The sequence below is a fragment of the Panthera uncia genome, chromosome B4, assembly GCF_023721935.1.
Source record: "Panthera uncia isolate 11264 chromosome B4, Puncia_PCG_1.0, whole genome shotgun sequence".
NCBI classification, from domain to species: Eukaryota; Metazoa; Chordata; class Mammalia; order Carnivora; family Felidae; genus Panthera; species Panthera uncia.
The window spans coordinates 27,108,820-27,129,187 of record NC_064809.1 but is presented as its reverse complement, the minus strand read 5'-3'; the positions used below and the strand labels follow the sequence as shown (position 1 = coordinate 27,129,187).

Genomic DNA, 20,368 nt, shown 5'->3' with positions numbered 1-20,368 from the left:
GCTTACCGTCTCAGGCCAGAGTGAACTAGGTCACTGAGGAGGAGGAGGAGGAGGAATAGTGAGTTCACTACTGCTGCAGAATCTGCAGCGTCCAGGAGCCCAGAGACATCCCTGCACACATGGGCCCCAGGCACACTTAGGGCCCCAGTGCTTCTGTTGACTGTATTTCCACCCCCAGGGCTACCCTACCCTGCTTACGACTCTTGCCTTCTGAAAACCTTAGCCAGGTGTGAGGCAGTTCAGATCTTACTCCCTACGCTCACAGCCTTCTGGTGGTCACAGCTCAAATGATCCCCCAATCTCCTGCAATCCCCCAATGCGATAGGGCTCTTATCGCATTCACTCCTCACAAGGACTCCAGCTGGCCATGTGCACAATAGCTCTGTTTGAACTTCTGCCTGGCCATAGGGGACTGTCAGCTCCTATGGCTCCTTTGCATCTTCCAAAAGGACCAACAGGAGGTGAGTGTTAAAGTCTTTTGAAGCGGTGATTTCAAAACCCTTTTAGATAAAGTTTGTGGGCAACAGGGATACGATCGAAGGACCCTGGCTGTTTTTTCCATTTCAGGATCTCATTCTTGAAATCCAAATTTCACACCTACGCTTTTAAATATCCGACTGAATTGGAGAACTTTACAAATGGCTGAAATCACATGTCTTTAGCCATTATCTTTAATATCATATATGTCTCAAAAAAGGAAATATAAATTGTTGTTCCAATTTAACGTATGAAGACACACAGGTACCATATAAAGGAGTATCAGAGTTCCTGCCTCACCGTCCTGCATGGATGCTTCCCTTTCATGTAAGTTTCTGCATGCATAAAGGCCACATTCACTACTCCCCTCTGCCACAGATGCTAAGTTGTTTTAGAACTAAAGGAGGTACAGGTGATCGTCCTGTTGGAAGTGGTTTTTTTGTTTGTTTTTCATTTCTGTTTGAAGACTTTTAACACTAGAAGTTGGCCAGAGGACGTGTCACACGTGGCCACCTTGCCTCCAGCCAGCACATGCATTTACAATCGTAGGGCCAAGCAACAGGAAAGTTACCGTCCGCTTTGAAAGTGTGCACTAACTCGTCAAAAGCTGGTCATCATTACACTCGTAATTTAACAGTTCATCACTGCTTTTCCATAGGACATGCTTGCCAGTATCGATAACAATGTATTACTTGATTTTATTTAAACTTGTAACATAGGTTGCTGTACATCCTCAACAAAAGGCACACCGGCTCACTGTAAAACATGCTCAGGATCACGAAAATAAGTACGCACTGACCACCGTCATGTCCTTGTTCTGGGTGCGTGGGTTTTAAATCTCAGTGTGGCGCATTCGAGTCCACATTTGATATGCCAACTTATAAACTGCTAGTGGTCGATTAAAGACTTTCATTACAAAGGTTTTAATAACATTGTAAAGTCAGACTGTGTTTCAGGAAGGTTTTAAACCGAAGTAAGAGTACACACTTCAAAATGTAGGGACTTGCTTGCGGACGCCTTATGTATGCAGTGCTCTCACCAGTTTGATAACATCTCAAGCCTTTACCTTTTGATCAATTTCAGCTGCTGTGTGACAGGTGCAGAGTGCGAACCCAAAAGGCAAGACAGTGTTTCACAGGGTGGTAATTAGTCAAGGTATGCATGCTCGCCTATCTGATGCACGTCCAGGCATGATGTTAGTTGAGTGCTTTTCCCGAACACGTAAAGCATTACCTTCTTCTTGAGGGACTGTTCCGTATCTTGTATGTGCAGGCCACCGGCGATAGACGCTTTGCCATACTCCTGCTTTCTGCTAAGTCTGTTTTTCCAATCCTCTTCACCGCTTTTCCTCAACAGTGCTAATCTGAGGGGAAAACACGCCAACCAAAAGGGGTTCAGCACCACACTCTTACTTGTAACAGAACCATAATTTGGGTCAGTTAGAAGTCTTTGGTCAATACGTGACCACAGCTACTGAATTTTAATCTTTTTGAATTTCATTTATCCTGAAGTAAGTTATGCCTGGAAAATTAACATAACCATTCCCTTTTCTAAGATGCACCCCCCCCCAAATTTTAAGTTGATTACAATGCAAACCTGAAATCTCACTTGCCAGATAAAGATGCTTCATCATTCTACCAAAGGAATCTCTGTGTTTTTCCCTTGCCCTTACCCTGAGAGCAAAGAGATTAAGGTAACCATCCCCAGAGAAAAATGTCTTCTAATGACCCCTTCTGGTCACTTGGTAAAATAGCATTTAATGACTACAGCTGGATTGGATAGTACTCCTTTGCAGAAAACACAGCAGAAATGGGTTTCAAAACTAAAAGCTATAAAAAATTAACCATCGTCTTGTACCTTTCAATAAAAGGCAAATGAATGTTTAAGATTTTCTTCTCTTCCTGTACTCTAAGCCTGTCCTTTTCCTCCAAATGCACTTGGTCTTTCGAATCTATCTTCTAAATACAGAAACTGTTCTCTACAAACCCATTTTTGAAAAATGATTACTCCAACTTTCCTCCTGGGGAAAGCCACATACAAAAAAAGATCTAATTAATTGAGATTTTTACCTAACCTACTTTAGCTCAACTCTGGTGTAACTTGATATGGAGCTGCCTGGATGCTACAATCTGTGAAAGGCTATTTTCGTGAGCATGAGGCTGTTTTGGCTCACTCCCCTACGATGAACGAAGCAGTCTTGGGCATTTAAGTTGGACAAACATGGGAAAGATAAAAGGGAAAAATGTGGTTATCGTTAAACTCATTTGAGCTGATGCTCAAACAATTTAAAGACTGGGAAAAAAAAGGATTTAGACCCCTTTTGCTCTCTGCAGAGCCTGCCCGGCCAAGTCTTTTAAACATCCTAGTGCACGTGCATAACTTGCATATTTTAAAGCAGCACATCAACCCTAGCTTGGCCGTGAACTCTGGTCAAGTAGCCTGGCCTCCTTTCCGTATTGGTCATACTGGGAACTGGACTCAATGGTCTCTTAGGTCCCTTCTACTAATTTTCCTCACTCCACTAAATATTTGAATTGGAGATGGGATGAAATATATTCTGCTCCTCGATAAAAGTTTTTCTAAGCAAATAAAAAAGCAAACTTTCCAGGACTTGAATAAGAATCCACTTCCATCTACAAACTTATACACAATCATACCTTAACCTTAACTTGTCCATTCATTCAAATAACACAGAGTAAGCAACAAAGAAAAGAACTCCCCCAAAGGGGCAGAAGCTTCGAACTCTGGACCTATCCCTTACTCTTCCTTTTCCTTCCCTTCCTTTCCGCGATGCGACAGATAAGACCTCAAATGACCATTCTATAAAACTGATATAATGCCACTTATCAGTCTGTGATACTGTGATTTATAATGGGAAATATATACTTGGTTTTCATCAACTTTCTGGGCCTAGAGCTGCCGAAACCCTTGGAATTTCCTAAGTGATGAGAATGACAGAGGTGTCTATTAATCAGGTGCATTTGGGGAAGCACCTAAGGATGGGAACTGGTTGCCTCTAATCACAAATATTGATTAGAGGGGTGGGACTTTCAGTTTCACGCCCCCTGACTTCTGGAGAGGGGAGAGTGGCTGGAGGTGGAATCTCTCACCAATGGCCAATGATCTAATCGACTACGCCTATGTAATGATGCCTCTATAAACACCCAGAAGAATGGGGCTCAGACAGCTTCTAGGTTGGTGGACATGTGGAAACTGGGGGAGAGGAGTGCGCTTGGCGAGAGCGTGGGGGCTCCACGCCCTTTCCCTATACCTGGCGCTATGATCTTCCATCTAACTCTTCTTGTGTTATATCCATCCATAATAAACTTGAGATCTAGTGAGCAAAACATTTATTTAAGTTCTGTGAGATTCTCTAGTAAATCAAACCCAAGGAGGGGGTCACTGGAATCTCCAATCTATAGCCTGTAGGGTGAAAAGCCCAGGTGACAACGTGGCCCTGTCACTGGCATCTGAAGTGTGTGTGTGTGTGTGTGTGTTGGGGGGCAGTCTTATAGGATGGAGCACTTAACCTGTAGAATCTGATGCCAACTCGAGGTACACAGCATCAGAATTGAGTTGAATTGTAGGACTCCTAGCTGGTGTCAGAGACACTTGGTGGTGGAGGAAAAAACCCACATTGGCGATGAGAGTCGGAATCGTACTCTCTAAGACAGTCCCCATTTGGCTAATGGTTTCAGTTAGCCCTACCTGCTGTGATCTGTGAGGTCTGACAGTACTCTGCATGCTACAAGGACTAGTTCATGCACTTAAATACAAATTCTCAATGCCTTCAGGTGTTTCCATCAGACTAGATAATGACTCATCTTTTCTCTAATTATTCTGAATGAGTCGGTTTTATTCTAATAAGAAAAAATAATAAAATCATGAAAAAATAATTAGGATTTGCATAGAGCTTTCGAAGGTTTCAAAGGGTCTATAAATGAGATTTTCAAAAAGGGGACATGCCAGTCCTCTTACACTCAAGTGAAGAAGTACTTCCAATTCACCATCTTGTGACGAGAGACATTCACCTCCCTGACATTCTTGCAAATTGGTCTCAGAGCCAGCTTCCGTGTCTTACTTCACCTTTGACACAGACCAGTAGTTATTCATCTTGTCCATCTACCTTTTTTTTTTAAGTTTATTTATTTTGAGAGAGAGAGAGAGAGAGAGAGAGAGAGAGAGAGAGAGAAAGAATATCCCAAGCAGGCTCTGCATTGTCAGTACAGAGCCTGACGACGCGGGGCTCAATCTCACAAACTCGTGAGATCATGACCTGAGCTGAAATCAGGAGTCAATGCTTAACCGACTGAGCCACCCAGCCTCCCATCTACCTTTTTAATCAGAGTTGATTCCAAATGAGTTGAGAGATTCTAAAACGTCAAATTCATCCTCGTGAGTTGGGTTTATGGGAAATAATGCACTACAGTCCTTGAGAACATTCTCACAACAAAGCTCCTGGGAATCCAGAGCAATGACAACATAATCCAAGTAACCATACGGTTTCCTCAGCGGCTGCTCTGAGCGATATAAACCTGACTTAGAAAAAAATCAAACTGTGGAATCTACAACCAGCTTATAGTCCACCTGACACTCTACTGCTCTACACAGCAACCTCAAAGAAACTGGTTATTGTCTCCGATGCGACGGACAAGGCACGAGTACACATACAGGCCAAGGATTTCGTTGACGGAGGTCAGGCTGTACGTCACTGGGGCAGGGTGATATGGTTCCCGTGCAGGGGTGCCCTGCCTCCCAATAGGTGGCTTGTCTCACTACATTAGTGTGTTAGCTGTCCAGACATGTTTTTGTCCTCATGTTTTAGAAACTGCAGAGTATTCTGGCTTGCTTATAATGTTCTTTTCTCCCCCTGGGATGGCCTTCAAAGAATTCCTCCATTCCAAAATCCTAAAATCTTACTTCTGGAAGTGCTGGCAGGGTCATCATCAGGAGTTTCCAAAGACTACAGAGTAACCAGAATACCATGGAAGAGACGGTGGTTCGATTCAGCGCACATGGTACTTGGACCCTGCCCTAGCTTGCAGGGTGCAAATGGCACTATGGGTAACTTACAAATAACACGCACTGAAACTTAAATGTATCATTCCTGTCCCTTCCGATTTCCTACTGGGTGTTCAACAAGCTGAGGAGGGCGGGAGACCTTTCCAAACACGTTCTCTCCTCCTGCGATCCCACGACCCTCCAGAGTCGGCGAGACCGCTATGCGCTGGCAGGGGCTGAGGCGTGAAACGTCAGGTCCTACACATGCCATAAATTACTGCCTATGCAATTCAAACGACTGTCAGCGCTTGTAACATCCGCCAAGTCCAAGCACTGTTTGCAGGTCTATGATGTTGAGAGCCTGGGGATCTGCTTAGTCTGAGGTGGAGAGCCCAGTGAGTGGCACCGTGTTAGCCTATTAACTCCAAGGCCTGGCCAGGGGCCACCTCGCTGTGTGCTCGCCAGGCCACCCGGGGGGAAATGTCTGCCTGTCTTGCCACAGCCCACACTTTCTCAGCGGGGGACACTGGCCTGACGTGGCTGTGCTCAGCGGCCCTGGTCTGAGAGTCCTGCCTGATTAGAACGGGTTCTGCAGGCTCACAGCAGTCAGGGCTGGGTCAAATACGGGACAGGCAAACCACATGGCCCCTAATCTCATGTGGTTTTTCTCCTCCCCCTTTGAAAATGCCCCCTCATTTCAGACAATCACAGGCACCAGGCAGATTTCAGATAGGACTGACCGGCACTGATTAGTACTCGTATCCGATTTTGGTCTTGGCTAGTCTGCAGGCCGCAGGAGTGAGCTAGTGTGTCTTTCAAAAGGGGACAAATCAAAGATCAGAAAAGGAGGCTGCAAAGGAGAAACACACCTCCTGTCATAATTCTTACGTAAAGCTGGGGGCCCTCTGGTGGCTGAAATCTCCAGCAAGAGCCTCCAGTCCCTGCCGGGGAAGCATGGACACAGTCTCTGGCTGGTGGGGAGCAGGCCAAGGGTGGGTGGAGAGACGTGCAGGGGACTCTGCAGGCTGGCGAGAGGCGTGGGGCGCATTCTTCACCATTCCCGGGAGTTCAGCTAAGCCCTCACAAGACAGGATGGCTTTTTTGCCTTTTTTAGTAATCTCCTGAATACGAACACACAGATACCATTGCTTCAGTAACTGTGGAAAAGATTTCTAATAGCCTAGCGCACTTCTGAAGAGGTTTCAAAGGTTTTAGGCCTAAGGAACACACAATTTACTCGATTTATAATGTTTTTCAAAGAAGTACCCAACCAGGGATGATTTACACCCAAATCATTTAGGCAGTTACAAAACAGTGACTTTATTAATCCAGGGGCAAAAGCCAATTGTGTCCTAAGTTTTGTGTTAGTGACGGTTCAAACTCCATATTCTGGATATCAGCAAAGACGAAGAAAGAGAAGGAACTTTTAGGCATGTCTGCTTGAACCTCCAGCCTGCCCTAGAAAAGGGGAGCATATTGAGGATTTCCGGTAATTTCTTAGTTGCTACACTTTCCTAGGTCCTAGTTACTATGTACAAAGTGGGGATAACACTGGCTCCCTGCTACGGCTGCCTTCAGCACTAATGAGGTAGTTAGTACATGAAAGATGCAGAGGACAGCACACGGCCCCAGGTGCTCCTCAGACCGGAGGCTCAGCACGCCCCCGTCCCGAGCAGAAAGGAGACGATTCACAAGGCGGAGGAGGCCAGAACTGCGTCCTCGGGGCTGTAGCTTTTTCGCAGAAGCGGTAAAGGAACTCTGCAAAGTCCAGTCTCTACTTCTTAAGAGTCGGAAATGGGAGTGTGAAACTGGAAATGAGCCACGAGAACACATGCGTTGAGAAAATTAACACAGGAGGAGGGCAAATCTTGCTGACCCTGCTGTCCGGCTAGCACTGGTGTCCTCCAGTCAATTTCCTAGCGAGACCACACACGTTAGCTGCCTGCAGGCCAGCGTGAGCGCACGGCAGTGTCACCCCGTCTACCATGGGGAAGGTGGGGACCAGTGCCTGCGCTGGTCGGTTCCCCACGTGGGCCCTGGTGGCCCTGGGAGCCAAACCCCTCCTTTGGCAAAATGAGGCAGTCAGAAGAAATTACAGTAAGGGTTAAAAGTTCCATTTAGGGGCGCCTGCGTGGCTCAGTCGGTTAAGCATCTGACTTTTTTTTTTTTAATTTTTTTTTTAATGTTTTATTTATTTTTGAGACAGAGAGAGACAGAGCATGAATGCGGGAGGGTCAGAGAGAGAGGGAGACACAGAATCCGAAGCAGGCTCCAGGCTCCGAGCTGTCAGCACAGAGCCTGACGCGGGGCTCGAGCTCACAGACCGCGAGATCATGACTTGAGCCGAAGTAGGACGCTTAACTGACGAGCCACTCAGGCGCCCCAAGCATCTGACTCTTGATCTCAGCTCAGGTCATGACCTCACGGTTTGTGGGTTTGAGGCCCGCGTTGGGCTCTGCACTGATGGTGTGGATCCTGCTTGGGATTCTGTCTCTCCCTCTCTTTCCCTCTCCCTCCCCCTCTCTCAAAATACATACATAAACTTAAAAAAAATTCTATTTTATGTGTCACCTCACAAAAGAAAAAGGGACACTCACATAATATATAAAGAGCATTCTTATTTTGAATGGGTCAAGCTTCATTCTTTCTTCTTTCTTAACAGAAGGGAGCGATCAGAGCCCCACTTAGGGAAAAACAATCACAGATGAATTATAAAGATACGCAGGTTTGCTTTTTCAGCAAAGTACAAATGAAAGTACTATCAAGATAAGGGGGAAAGGATCACTGGCAATATATTTTCTGTTAGCATAATTTGTGACAAGGGTTGTTGCTAATAAAGTGTCCCCTCATCCTGTTTTTAAACAGTTATTTAAAAAAAACCGAAGAGCAAAAGTATTCTTTACTATCATGGTTCTCAACAGATCGGGGTCAGGAGTCCCTGGAGACTGAGAAGTTCTGTGTCCCACTAGCCAGATGGTGCCTGTGATCAACAGCTGGTTTTGAACCCACTTCCAGGGAGGTCACAGAAACCTCACAGCCATTCTTGAACTTGGACATCCGTGAGGTCCGGGTGGTTAAGCAACTGTGCCTTTACAGTCTCTCATATTTTCTACAAACGAGAACTCTACATTAAGATTAAAACTGCTTTCAGGGGCGCCTGGATGGCTCAGTCGGTTAAGCGTCCGACTTCAGCTCAGGTCGTGATCTCATGGTCCGTGGGTTCGAGCCCCGCGTCGGGCTCTGGGCTGTCAGTTCGGAGCCTGGGGCCTGCTTTGGATTCTGGGTCTCCCTCTCTGCCCCTCCCCCACTCACATTCTGTCTCTATCAAAAAATGAATAAACGTTAAACAAAATTAAAAAAAAAAAAGATTAAAACTGCTTTCAGAAAGACCCAGATAAACTCAGATTGACTAAAAATGGGCAGGTGAATCAAGAATTACTGCATAGTGGATAGACACAAAACGACATCGAAAGTCCTAAGTCCCCACCAGAGATGCGGAATCTACTTTATGAGCCTCTGTGAAAAATGGGAGCATAATGGTATGTTTCACTGGGATTTTATTCCAGAGATATTTTCTGATGTATAAAACGCCAGAACTTGTGGGTGAGTGATATTTCTCATTAATTCCCGTAAATGATGTCCCCTCCTTCTCACCCAGCTGATTATCAAGAGTAGGATCTCTGGGATCAAAGTCTCTCTAGGCCAGGTTTCAGAGGAGGAGGACTTCACACAAGCACAGGCCAGACAGCTTCCCTGATTCAAGACGTCACTCTTGCTTAGCTGACCCCATCAGTTCTTCATCTAAGTCTTGGTCTAGCAGTCTCATGTAACTGTGAATCTTTTTTTAAGTTTTATTTATTATTATGACAGAGAGAGAGAGAGAGAGAGAGAGAGCGCGAGCATGCGTGCACGAAGGGGGTAGAGGCAGGGAGAGAGGGAGAGAGAGGATCCCAAGCACAGCCTGACGTGGGGCTCGAACTCACAAACTGAGATGATGACCCTAGCCGAAACCGAAGGTTGGACGCTTACCTGGCTGAGCCACCCAGGTGCCCGCATCTACTGTGAATTTTAAATAGGTAAAGGCCAAAGTAAGATTTAACAACCTTACTAATTTGTCCGTTGAGAAAGGCTCCATCTACCTAGCTTTTTGTGAGTGATGCTCAAAAAGCTCGGCTTGAAAAACAGAATGAACAATTCTCAGCCTGGTTTGATACAAAAGGCAAAAGATTTATACGATCTGAAGAGAAACCAGAGTATTCATCCTGGTTTGATATATAGTTTTAGGCAGTACAAAACGTATCCAGAAAAATAAGAGCGGCCACCGTCGGACAGCACAAGAGAACTTCTGAGTGGTGGGAGGTGCTGAGGAAGGGTCTGGGTGGGCATGGCGGGTTGTGCCGGTCACATTGGAGAAGTGCAGAGAAGGTTCTGCTGGTTGGTCTTCCTGTCACAATTACGTCTTTTGCTGCTTAATTCCACGGTGGCTAATGGTTAACAAGGAAAATACGACCTGAAACATTCAGCTCGGGTTCCCTGTATCTGTCCTATTTAAACCCAGCCTTTCTATCCTCCACTCTTCTTTTGAATAAAATGAGGCTACGGTGTTACCCAACACTCACATGTAATCTTTCACCGCTATTACCTGATACAAAATTTCTAAATGCACTTCAGCAAAGTCATCCGTTTCACTTTCTGTAGCATAAACAAAACTCAGATTCGAATCCTAAAGATCGAATATGGATTTACCTTCATTCTGTCTACGTATACTTTACACAGACAAACAGTCACAAAGCATGGGTGCATTCAATTTGAAGCCACGTGTCTGACGGGAAAAGAGCCAAGATCTCTGCTGCCATCGCTGGCTAGTCCAAGAATTTCATATGGAGAAAAAAAAAAGCAAACAAAAAAAAAAAAAAAAAAAAAAAAACAAAAAACAAACGGAACTGCAAACAAATGATGCAAGCAGATGTCTGTGTTTCCTCATCTGAGTCTGGAACTGGCGCTCCTTGGGCACTACCACCCCTGAGCATCCAGGCTTGCGACGTCACCCCTGCCCATCACTCAGGTCTTTTTCTATGAGCAAACGGCCAGCTCCTCCCCCACAGAATTACTTCCCAATCATCAAATCGTATTACCTTTCTTTAATTGACATGGTTTTGCTGGCTGAGTCGAGGATGCCCTCCACGGCTGGCGCTTTGATCTCTCCGGCAGCAAACATCGCACCCGGACTCTTGGAGTACCTCTCCAGTGCTTGCTCGGAAGGCTCTTGCTGCTTCCGGGACACGGGGGTTGCAGCCTGAGCACCAGTTTTCCCGGCAGCTGTGCCCGTCTGCTCGGAAGCGGGCTCCCCGAAGTCAGCCGCTGGGGAGGAGAGGAGCAAAGTCAGCACTCACTCCTCCAGGCAGACATTCTTCCAGCTGTTCACCCTCTGCGGTCCCGCACCGGGAGTTCAATCCAATCCGTGGGCGCAGGGGGGTGACCCAATCCACTCGGATTTATGCAAATCCGTATAGCAGGCTACACTCTGGGAGGAAACCAAACTGCCCAGTGGGTTACTGCACACAGCAAATGGTTTTGTGCCTGTGTGTCTTTTCCTATGTGCAACACACAGGATGTTAGCTTTAAGTACACGCTACAAAACGTTTCTCCTCCTCCAAAGCAATACTTTCTCTGTTTCAAATGGCTATAATCACAAACCAAAACCAGCACTGTAACTTACACGCTATCATTTTATGGAAATGCAAAAGAAGGACTAAAGCCACCAGCAACAGAGCTTCCTAGTCGGCATAACGGGACTGTAGAAAGAGTCTGGAAATCCACAGTCCTGGGTTCAAGCCCTTATTCCCTGCGCTTACCTAGCCCTTTTGGGGTCATCAACTCATAAAAGGGACTGTCAGGGCCAGCAGGTCACAAGGCTGTTCTGTGAGTTAATGTGCCCAAAGTCATCAAGAATCCTTGTCAGGATGTATGAAAGAGCTCCAGGTACTTTTATTGCTGAAAAATTGATTAATCCAGGTCAGATTCATGTGAAAGGGAGATGTGGGGAGAGGAGGATTCACCCATGATTTGTAACCAATACTAGTTGCAAACTGTCTTCCTACTTGAGTTAAAAATAATCACAGACACAGGGAACCAAGCAGACGCCAAAACAGGCACCAAAAACCCAGTTGTTTTTCAAAACTGTAGGAGCAGTAACGTACCTCTTAGTGAAAACTTCCTTCTTGGGACATTCTCCACGTCGACCTTCTCTTCAAAGGGCTGCCTGTCCCTCAAGTCTGGCCTCCCCTGTGCGATGCTTTTAGCCATGGAAAATTCCTTCAGTTCGTCACCAAGGTGGGCCACGGGGGGATGAGCTAGTTCCAGGCTTCCCCTTCTCGGAACAGCATCCTTGGGCTCCTTATGGCTGTCTCCTTCCCAGACTCTGTTAAGGGTGGGGCACGATGGCTCTGCTTCCTCACAGGACCCGTACGCTTTGCCACCATCTCCACCTGTCAAGACTCTCTTGCTTTCTGTCTCTCCAAACTCTCTCAACATTCCTCTGCTCCCACTACCCTCTGCTGAAGGCTGCCAGGCTTGGGACTTCAGAATGCTTCTAACCGGAGATTCTGAATTTTCTATTGAGGACGGAAGTCTATAGTCAGTGGCACCTGGGACGTCGTCCACAGATGGCTTTGGCCGAAGATCCCCAGCGTACATTGGAGGGACCGTAGATGCCACGGTGGACACAGAGGTGTTAACAGTCGGTGAGAAAGGAATGAGCTTTCCACTTTGCACCTGCGAGGACACAGTTAAAATGCAAAAAGCTGATTCAAAAAGACTGTGTATATAAATCCCAGTTTATGGATTGGCATAGACTGAAATACCACATGTGGTGCAGTTTCGCTGCTCATCTTAGCGGGAAGCCAACCCTAGACATATTTCATATAATGCATCTCATTAATCAAAATCATCTGGGTGAAAAGCAGATTGTGAATCCTATTTTTTCTCTCCAGAAAGGACTCATTCCAGCTGCTTTCGGCAAGCAAATTAGGAAAACAGAAAAAGAGAAATGTACTTGGCATGGCTATCTTTCTCAGGAAAGAAGTTCTTACCTAGTTGCTTACAGGTAACACAGTTTACAGGTAGATCGCCTTCATTATACCCCTAACCCAGGAGCAACACTGTGTTCCTATGTTTTAAGAACCGCAGCCCCCCCCCCCCCCCCCGCAGAGGAACCAGATCACAGCGTACCCACCTGCTCTACCTCTCCAAGCGTGACTGGCTGAGTTTGGTAGCGAGCATTCATTCTCCTCTGTCTCATGTCTATTCTGTTTCGGGTAGAAATAGCTTTTGAGACCGGCTGGGACAACTTGTTAAACAAGGCCAACTTCTCTGCTAAGCTTAGAGTGGAGGAGTCAGGTTCACCTTGCTCGGTAGAATCTCTGGCCTCGTTTGCCTGGTCTCTGGCTAAAGCCTTGTGGTGAGCAGATGCCTGTAGTCTGAAAGGGATAAAAAAGTCGGTGACACAGAGAAAAACCAACAAAAGCCCACTGCTAAATTGTGAATATTAACTTTCTTCCCAGCGTCACTCAATTTTGAACAGGGCTGACTTCTCCCTACAGAAATTTAAGACAGGAGTGGGCACCGTTTAGCTGTTAAGAAGACCATGGCTAGCATTACCAATCTCACAGAGAGCAGGTCGTTAGCTCCGAATTATTTCTACAAAGTGAATTTTCTCTTTAAGGAACTGAAGTCAGTTTGGATATGCCTTATCTTAGAGGGACATGTATCATTATAGTATCAATAAGTAAGGCTAAAGGGAGTCCCAAGGCATTACCGATGGCATATTTACACATTATCTAAGTATGTGGTTCAGAGGTATTCTTTTCACGTTATAGAATTAGGAAATAATACAGTCATTCGGCCAACAACATATCTGTAACAAAGGGTTTTGGTTTTGGGGGCGCCTGGGTGGCTCAGTTGGTTGGGCGTCCGATTCTTAATTTCGGCTCAGGTCACGACCTCACAGTTGGTGAGAGAGAGCACCTCGTTGGGCTCTGTGCTGACAGAGCCTGCTTGAGATGCTCCCTCCCGCTCTCTCTGCCCCTCCCCTGCTCCCGCTCTCTCTCTCAAAAATGAAAAATAAACTTAAAACAAGAGTTTTGATTTTCACTAGCTGAACACAAATGGTTCAATTTTAAAGATTCCTTTCACTCCTTCCGTATAGCATTTTCTCTCATAACTTTCTACCAGTAACTTGGAAAAGTGAAGGAAATCAGGTGCTGATAAGTTCCTCCAACTTTCAGGTCGAGGAGAAGGCTTCCCGTTACCTGGTCACTGTGGATCCTAGAAGGTTTATGACAATGTATGTTTATGTCACTGGCAAATCCAATTCCCAAGCCCAGTGAACAGTATATCCTGTCTGAACTCCAATTAAATCACCAATTCACAAGCTGTCCCAGACCCGAGAGCAGGGTCAGTGTTCCAGGGTATAACGGATGGTAACGCAGATCGAGGGGAGCAATGGTCACCTGCTTCTGGGTGGTGCCACACGTATATCTGTACTGCCACGTGACTTCTTCTAACCTTACTTTTAGCCGTTGTGATTTGGTCCCTCACAGTAAAACAGAGCGGATATTTACATGCCGTAAGGACATACTTTCAAAACACCACAACTGAAAACTTAGTAGTAAAACATCTAAGCGCAGACACTATGAATTATTATTGTCCCAATCCCAAAATGCCGTGGCCTTGTCTCTCTATACGTTAGAAATTTATAGGATTGTTTTTAGCATGTCTTTACGATGACAGGCGTTTTTAAAAAACTGGGGTATTACTGGAATTTCAACATTCATGTTAACTCCCCATTTGCCTATTAATCTTCATTAAGTGCTAGTATTTTAGAAGAATGAAATCTCACAGGGATTACCACGATCATGAAAAACAGAAACAAAACAAGCGGGTAAGTGAGTTAGTGCGATCCTAGTTCCGACACACAACGTAAGCAGGTAGGCGAAATGTTTTCTCATGCAGGCCTACATGGAGTTAGCGGAGTCTTGCACTATGACAAAACAAACTGCCATCCATTCCCAGAGCAACTCGTCGCTCTGACGCGTTTCTCAAACAAATGACAGGCATTCAGAGCATGAGATGCATCTGCTGTCTAGGACCTTTGCCCTCAGGCTGCATGCAGCTACTTGTGTCCAGTACCTGGCAGGCGACACAGGGCTCTTAGCTACAGTGGGACTAGGAAGTCTTGCCATTACGGGGTGGGTGGTCACAGAGCACGAAGCAGGGATAGGTTCACTTTAAAAGCAATTGCCAAAGAAGGAACGTTCGTAAGGAGAGAGAAGAAGAAAAGAAGCATTAAAGGAAAACACAGTTTTAAATTCAGAAACAGCAAATCAATATTTTCACGCAATTATTTGCTAAGTGTTTGGGGGCAAATTACAAAAGAACGGGAGGAGCAATTACAAACTTAGGAAATAAGAAACAGGCTACGCGAAGTAAACGGCGTACGATTAGGTTTTGAAAGTTTGGAAAGGATTCACCCTGTCTTCAGAATAAATGCCCTGATTTTTAAAATAACTTAAGGGAAAGCTGATATCGACACCAGCAAATCAGTAGGTAATGCCCACGTTTCGGAATGTTGTTCTCAATCCATTTTGTAAAAAATCAGTGTACTCATATGATCTATAAAGCACATCAAAGTAGATTCGGGGCCCTTACAAGGTGGTAATTTTGGTTTATATTTACTGTTCACTCCCACAGGTAGTTGCTTCTTAGTTTACAACAGCCACTCAAACATGAAAAAAAAAAAAAAAATGGGGCACCAGGGTGGCTCGGTCGGGTAAGCGTCTGACTTCCACTGAGGTCATGAGTTCACTTTTGTGAGTTTGAGCCCCGTGTCGGGCTCTGTGCTGACAGCTCAGAGCCTGGAGCCTGCTTCAGATTCTGTGTCTCGCTCTCTCTGCCCCTCCCCTACTCATGCGCTGTCTCTCTCTCTCTGTCTCAAAAATAAACATTAAAAAAAAAAAAAAAAAAAGGAAAAGCTGAGTTGCCATGAGTTCCTAATGAATGCATGAAGTACTCATCCACAAATACACCAGGAGGCTGAGGAACAGCTGGGTAAGAAGTGATCAAACAGCAGGTACATAGATGTGGGCTGCTATAGATGCCTCATGGGATGGCCATGCCCTGAAGGAGATGAACTTCCTTTCTTCAGGAACAGTGTGTGTGTGTGTGTGTGTGTGTGTGTGTGTGTGTGTCCACGGGAAGCACAAAAGCAATTTTTAAAACACTGATAAAAGTTCTCACTTGATTGAAGCAATGATCTCTGAATTACTTTGGGAAATCCATTCTGAACATATAGGAACATGTTGCTCATGTACAGAAAGTCATCAAACTTCCGAGTCATATTTTGGGGTTTTTGGTGATTATTTAAAAACAAACAAAAAGAACCCTTATCTTTTTGGGATATCGGCTGAAATGCTGATGGATGAAACGGTATCTGGGGTTTGCCTAAAAACGATGCAGGAGGAGAGGATAAGGGAGTAGGATGTCAGTAGAGCATGACTGGCTGGCTGCTGACTGTTGAAACAGGGTGATGAGTATGTGGGGGGTTCACTGTATAAATCTCATGTTTTAGGGGCACTCTGGGGGCTCAGTCGGTTATGCGTCTCACTCTTGATCTGGGCTCAGGTCATGATCTCATGGTTCGTGGGCTCAAGCCCCACGTCGGGCTCTGTGCTTGGGATTCTCTGTGCTTGGGATTCTCTCTCTCTCTCTCTCTCTCTCTCTCTCTCTCTCTCTTTCTCTCTCTCTGCCTCTTCCCAGCTTGCACTCTCTAAATCAATAAATAACTTAAAAAAAATCTGTTTTAAATTTTCCATTGTAAAAATGATTCGAAAATGCACAGATGAACAACAATTTTAAGTTCCTCTCTAGGTTTTTCTAGGAGATACAGCAGGCAACACATCCCATTACAAAGTTCATAGAGACCACAGTAAGGGAGATACCGAAGTACCAACTTCTCTGTTGGCTTCTCACTAAACCATCTCCTGATCACTTCACTTTATTTACAAGCCTCTAAATCTTTTTTTTTTCCTTCAAGAAGACATTTCTCCCAAGGCCAAGAGGTCACAAGGGGGACTTACGTGGCTGCGATGGCCACTTCCTCGGTGGTGACGGGCTGGGTGTGGGATCTGTCCTGCAGCCGCCGCAGCCTTTGCTCCACGGCCGGGTTTCTGGAGCGTCTCTTTGGAACGTTTTTCTCATCAAATGATTTCTCCATTTCCTAAGATCAGAAACAATGTGGAATCCTTATAAATGTGGGCGAAGGGCGCGGGGGCCACAGAGCGTCTCTGTTCTGTCCCCCTACAGGACCCCTGGGAGGGCCCTCTGGGAGGGTCCACCTGGGAGGCAGGCAGCATTCTCAGAAGTCCACACCCCTGCGGTGTGGGCTGGTGGCCACATCAGCCGGGGGGCTCAGGCGGGGGGGTGCACGGGCCAGGGCAAGATGGGAGCCAGGGGCCACGCAGGGAACAGGGGGAGAGGGGTGACAGCTTCTCTTCAAGCACTTGGCGCACCTTACCCTGAAAAGCAGCCTCTTGGCAGCAACACTCAGCTTGGCTCGTTCGTCTACCTTTTCTTCATCTGCAAAAGGCCACAAAATAGACACCGAACATCGTGAGAAAAATGGAGGTGAAATCTCTGAAGAGTTTCCCAAGGCTGACTTGGAAACCCTTGGAAGAGAAGAATGGACGTACCCCAAATTACACTTGGTAGTATTTTCCCCTCGGAGGGATCCCATCCCTCTGCTCAGTGAAAAGGTGCTAATTTCCACTGCGCTTAACCAGACAAAACTCCGTCCGGACAGGAATTTTCTATTCTAATATTTGAACAATTGAGGTTTGAGAATAGATTTTTACGAAAGGAAGTTCTCATCTTCATTGTTAAATAGTAACAAGAAATAAACAAAAATCTGCTTCTTTAGCCAAACAGTCGTTTCAGTATTATATACTCCATAGTTCTCTCTCAAAAATGAGGGAAAGCTCATCTGAGAATCTCAGCTAGGTTTTAATATTTTCACAGAAAGAAAACCTGCAGAAAAGAAATCGGTATGCTGCATAAACTCATCCTCTCAAAAAAGTGAAATGTTATGTAAACCTGGTCGGGGTGAGACGACAGAGAAGCGGTAAAAGGAAAACAGATACTTGCCCTCAGCAGTTGGCAATTCTGAATGCGACGCAGACCTGGGAAAGACATTAGCAAATAAAAATGACAAAAAGTTAGCTGGTGGGAATAGAAGATCCAAATAAAAAAGCATCAGATTAAAAGTAAAAACAAAAGTAAAAATTCAATCACACTCTCTTAAAGAGTATCATCCTGCCAGCAAGTCTCGTTGTGAACACGCAGGGACAGTTGTTAATGGACACGGTGGAGTACGTGTGCACACAACCCAGCCAGGTGCACACAACCCAGCCAGGTGCACACCGTGTGGAGGCAAACCAAAACGGAGTGTAACTTAAACACGACTGATCACTGTTTAAACAAACCTTACCATTTCTACGCACAAGCATACGGTCGTATACAACTCAACACGACAAGTAGACAGACATTTATAAGATGAATATAAAACCCCTATTTACTTGCCCTGGAAAAGTCAGCGGATACTCACTGCGGATTCTACTTTAACAAGGGCATTAAGAAACGAAAAACATTAAATGAAGAAAAATAACGTGTCTCACTTCTTACCATCTAAATGCGGTGTAAAACGGTTAATTGTGATACTGTTCTCCCAGGAAGCATTCTTTAAAAATACATGTATAAATATCTCTTATGGATTAGGTGGAAGAATTACGGAATCATCAGATCCCATTGACACAGCACCAGGACCATCACTGTGGTAAAAATCCCGTAAGATGGCTTTTACGTTCCTAGACTGTAGAACTACACGTACGCATGCCTACCTATCTGATTCCTTTCGTTCTGCTGAGGTTATAGGTTGAGTTCTAAATCTCTCGGAAGTTTTTCTATTTTCACCGGGAGAAAAATAGCGTCTTGGTTTCCGGGACCCTCTCTCCCGTTCCACACCGGTAGGCAAGCCAACTCCTTCGGCTGACCTCTCAACCCGGGATTGGCTTTTAGAATCATTGGGAGGGAGGATACAGAAGGGAAACGAGAGACAGAGAGAGACAGAGAGAGACAGAGAGAGAGAGAGAGAGAGAGAGAGAGAGAGAGAGAGAGAATAAAGCAAAGGTTTATGCATCTCAGTGAGGCAAGGCCCAGACACCACCAAATCCCACTGCATGCCCCGACCATGCATGGAAAGGAGGTGGAACATTCCAGCAACCCAATACTGCAGCTCCCCATTAGTAGGCAGAAGCAGAATGGTAGTTTTTGAGCCATTTCCTGTATAGTCTGCCCTGCACACTGGTGAGCTAAGCTAACGTGACCCAATGCAGGACACCACACAAGTTGAGAAGTGAATAAATCTGCCAAGGACGTGCAAGTGACACATCAGGAGGACGTTTGAAACATCACCTACAGTTCGCGTTTCTTGCTGGCATTGACAGACTCCAGAAAGGCATTTCGGAGCTGGGCGACAGAGACCTTTGTGTCCAGCACGCCAACTTCCGTGGGGGGTCCTTCGGCTTTGGAAGTCTGTGACTCGTGCTCTTGCTTTGAAGCGGGGTCCTTACATTTCAGGGCCTGCAGCTGAGGGGGGCCCGTGTAGTCAGACAGGGAGCGGGTGAGGACCTTGCGCTTCTTGGTAAATGCTTCCTTTTTGTGGCCCGTCGCCCTGGCATCTTGGGACACAGGCTCGCTCTGAACATACAGGACCACTTCCTGTCTGCCCATCCTCTCAGTGGGTTGTTGCTGAGTGTGAGGTGGGTGTGACGGACTTTCCGGTTCCTTCCGAAGTTCGAAGGTGGCAGTGCTAACCACGGGCTTGCCGAAGTCGTCGCTTCCAGAGGGTTCTTCCCGGCTTCTGGCAAGCCCGTGATCCTCCAGAGCCAAAAGCGTGTCCCTGCTTTCCTCGAGGGCTTCGGTGAAGAGCACATCCTCCTCTGCTTTTGATTCACAAATATGAAGAACTGGAGTCTCCCTCCTCTCACTTTCTAGAACCTTCAAGCTGGGAGGCTTCTTGACACTCTGGGTGGCTGACGCTCCCCAGCTGCATTCAGATACATTTTCTGGGATCTCTGAGGTCACCAGCGTGGCCGTGTGAACCGGGTCTGCCGGCTGGACGTAGCCGCGGATGGGCTGTCGTGCGGAGCCGGCTGCCCTGCTCGAGACCCTATCAAAGGCCGAATTTTCTGACTGAAAAGACAAGCACTGGACAGGCACTGGCTGCTGTCTCCTCTGAGTCAGGGGCTCTGAGGCGAGTTCAGGGCTGTTGCGAGCACTCTCCTCTTTCACCAATTTTTCTCTAACCTTAACTCTTTAAGAAAGAAAAAGGATTTAAGTTGCAAAGTACAGTAACGGCTCAACAGGAAGAAAGCATGCGCGGATCATAGCTTGCCCGTGAATGGAAAGCCGCCCAGAGACAGAGCCACCGTGACAATGCATTTCTGGTGGTTAATGTCAGAAACCTACCACCTGCCAGACGAACGAGTTTGAGTCGGGTTTCCAAATGCCAGCATGGTGCAAAAACTAACTCTGCCCTCTAGAAAGCTGACAGGGGGTCAGATGCCATCCTGGGTGAGAATGGATGCCTTCTGACTACATGAATGACCAGAAGCCACAGGAAAATCCATTAGTATGCACCACCAGTATGCATGAGGGCATACTGAGGCTGGTGCTGGGAATCAGTAAACTCTCCACATGTATGGGCCTTGTGTATGGACTGCGGGGGGAGCGTGGGGGGGGGGGGGGGCCCGGGGGACAATATCCAATTATCGACCGT

At 46.2% G+C, this 20,368-nt stretch overlaps 1 protein-coding gene across 3 annotated transcripts in view; it reads right to left on the bottom strand.

The window, feature by feature from the left end:
• Positions 1–20,368, bottom strand: part of SVIL (supervillin) — a 110,710-nt gene that overhangs the window by 44,103 nt on the left and 46,239 nt on the right. For 2 of the 3 annotated variants that reach the window (XM_049624756.1, XM_049624757.1), the window contains exons 7-13: positions 17,677–17,711; positions 17,051–17,112; positions 16,614–16,753; positions 12,713–12,956; positions 11,679–12,252; positions 10,614–10,839; positions 1,711–1,840 (exon numbers count right to left, since the gene is read on the bottom strand). In XM_049624756.1, the coding sequence (XP_049480713.1) occupies positions 1,711–1,840; positions 10,614–10,839; positions 11,679–12,252; positions 12,713–12,956; positions 16,614–16,753; positions 17,051–17,112; positions 17,677–17,711 (1,411 nt within the window). Of the gene's footprint in view, positions 1–1,710; positions 1,841–10,613; positions 10,840–11,678; positions 12,253–12,712; positions 12,957–16,613; positions 16,754–17,050; positions 17,113–17,676; positions 17,712–18,428; positions 18,600–19,006; positions 19,904–20,368 lie in introns of all 3 variants that reach the window. The other variant, XM_049624758.1, reaches the window with a different exon arrangement.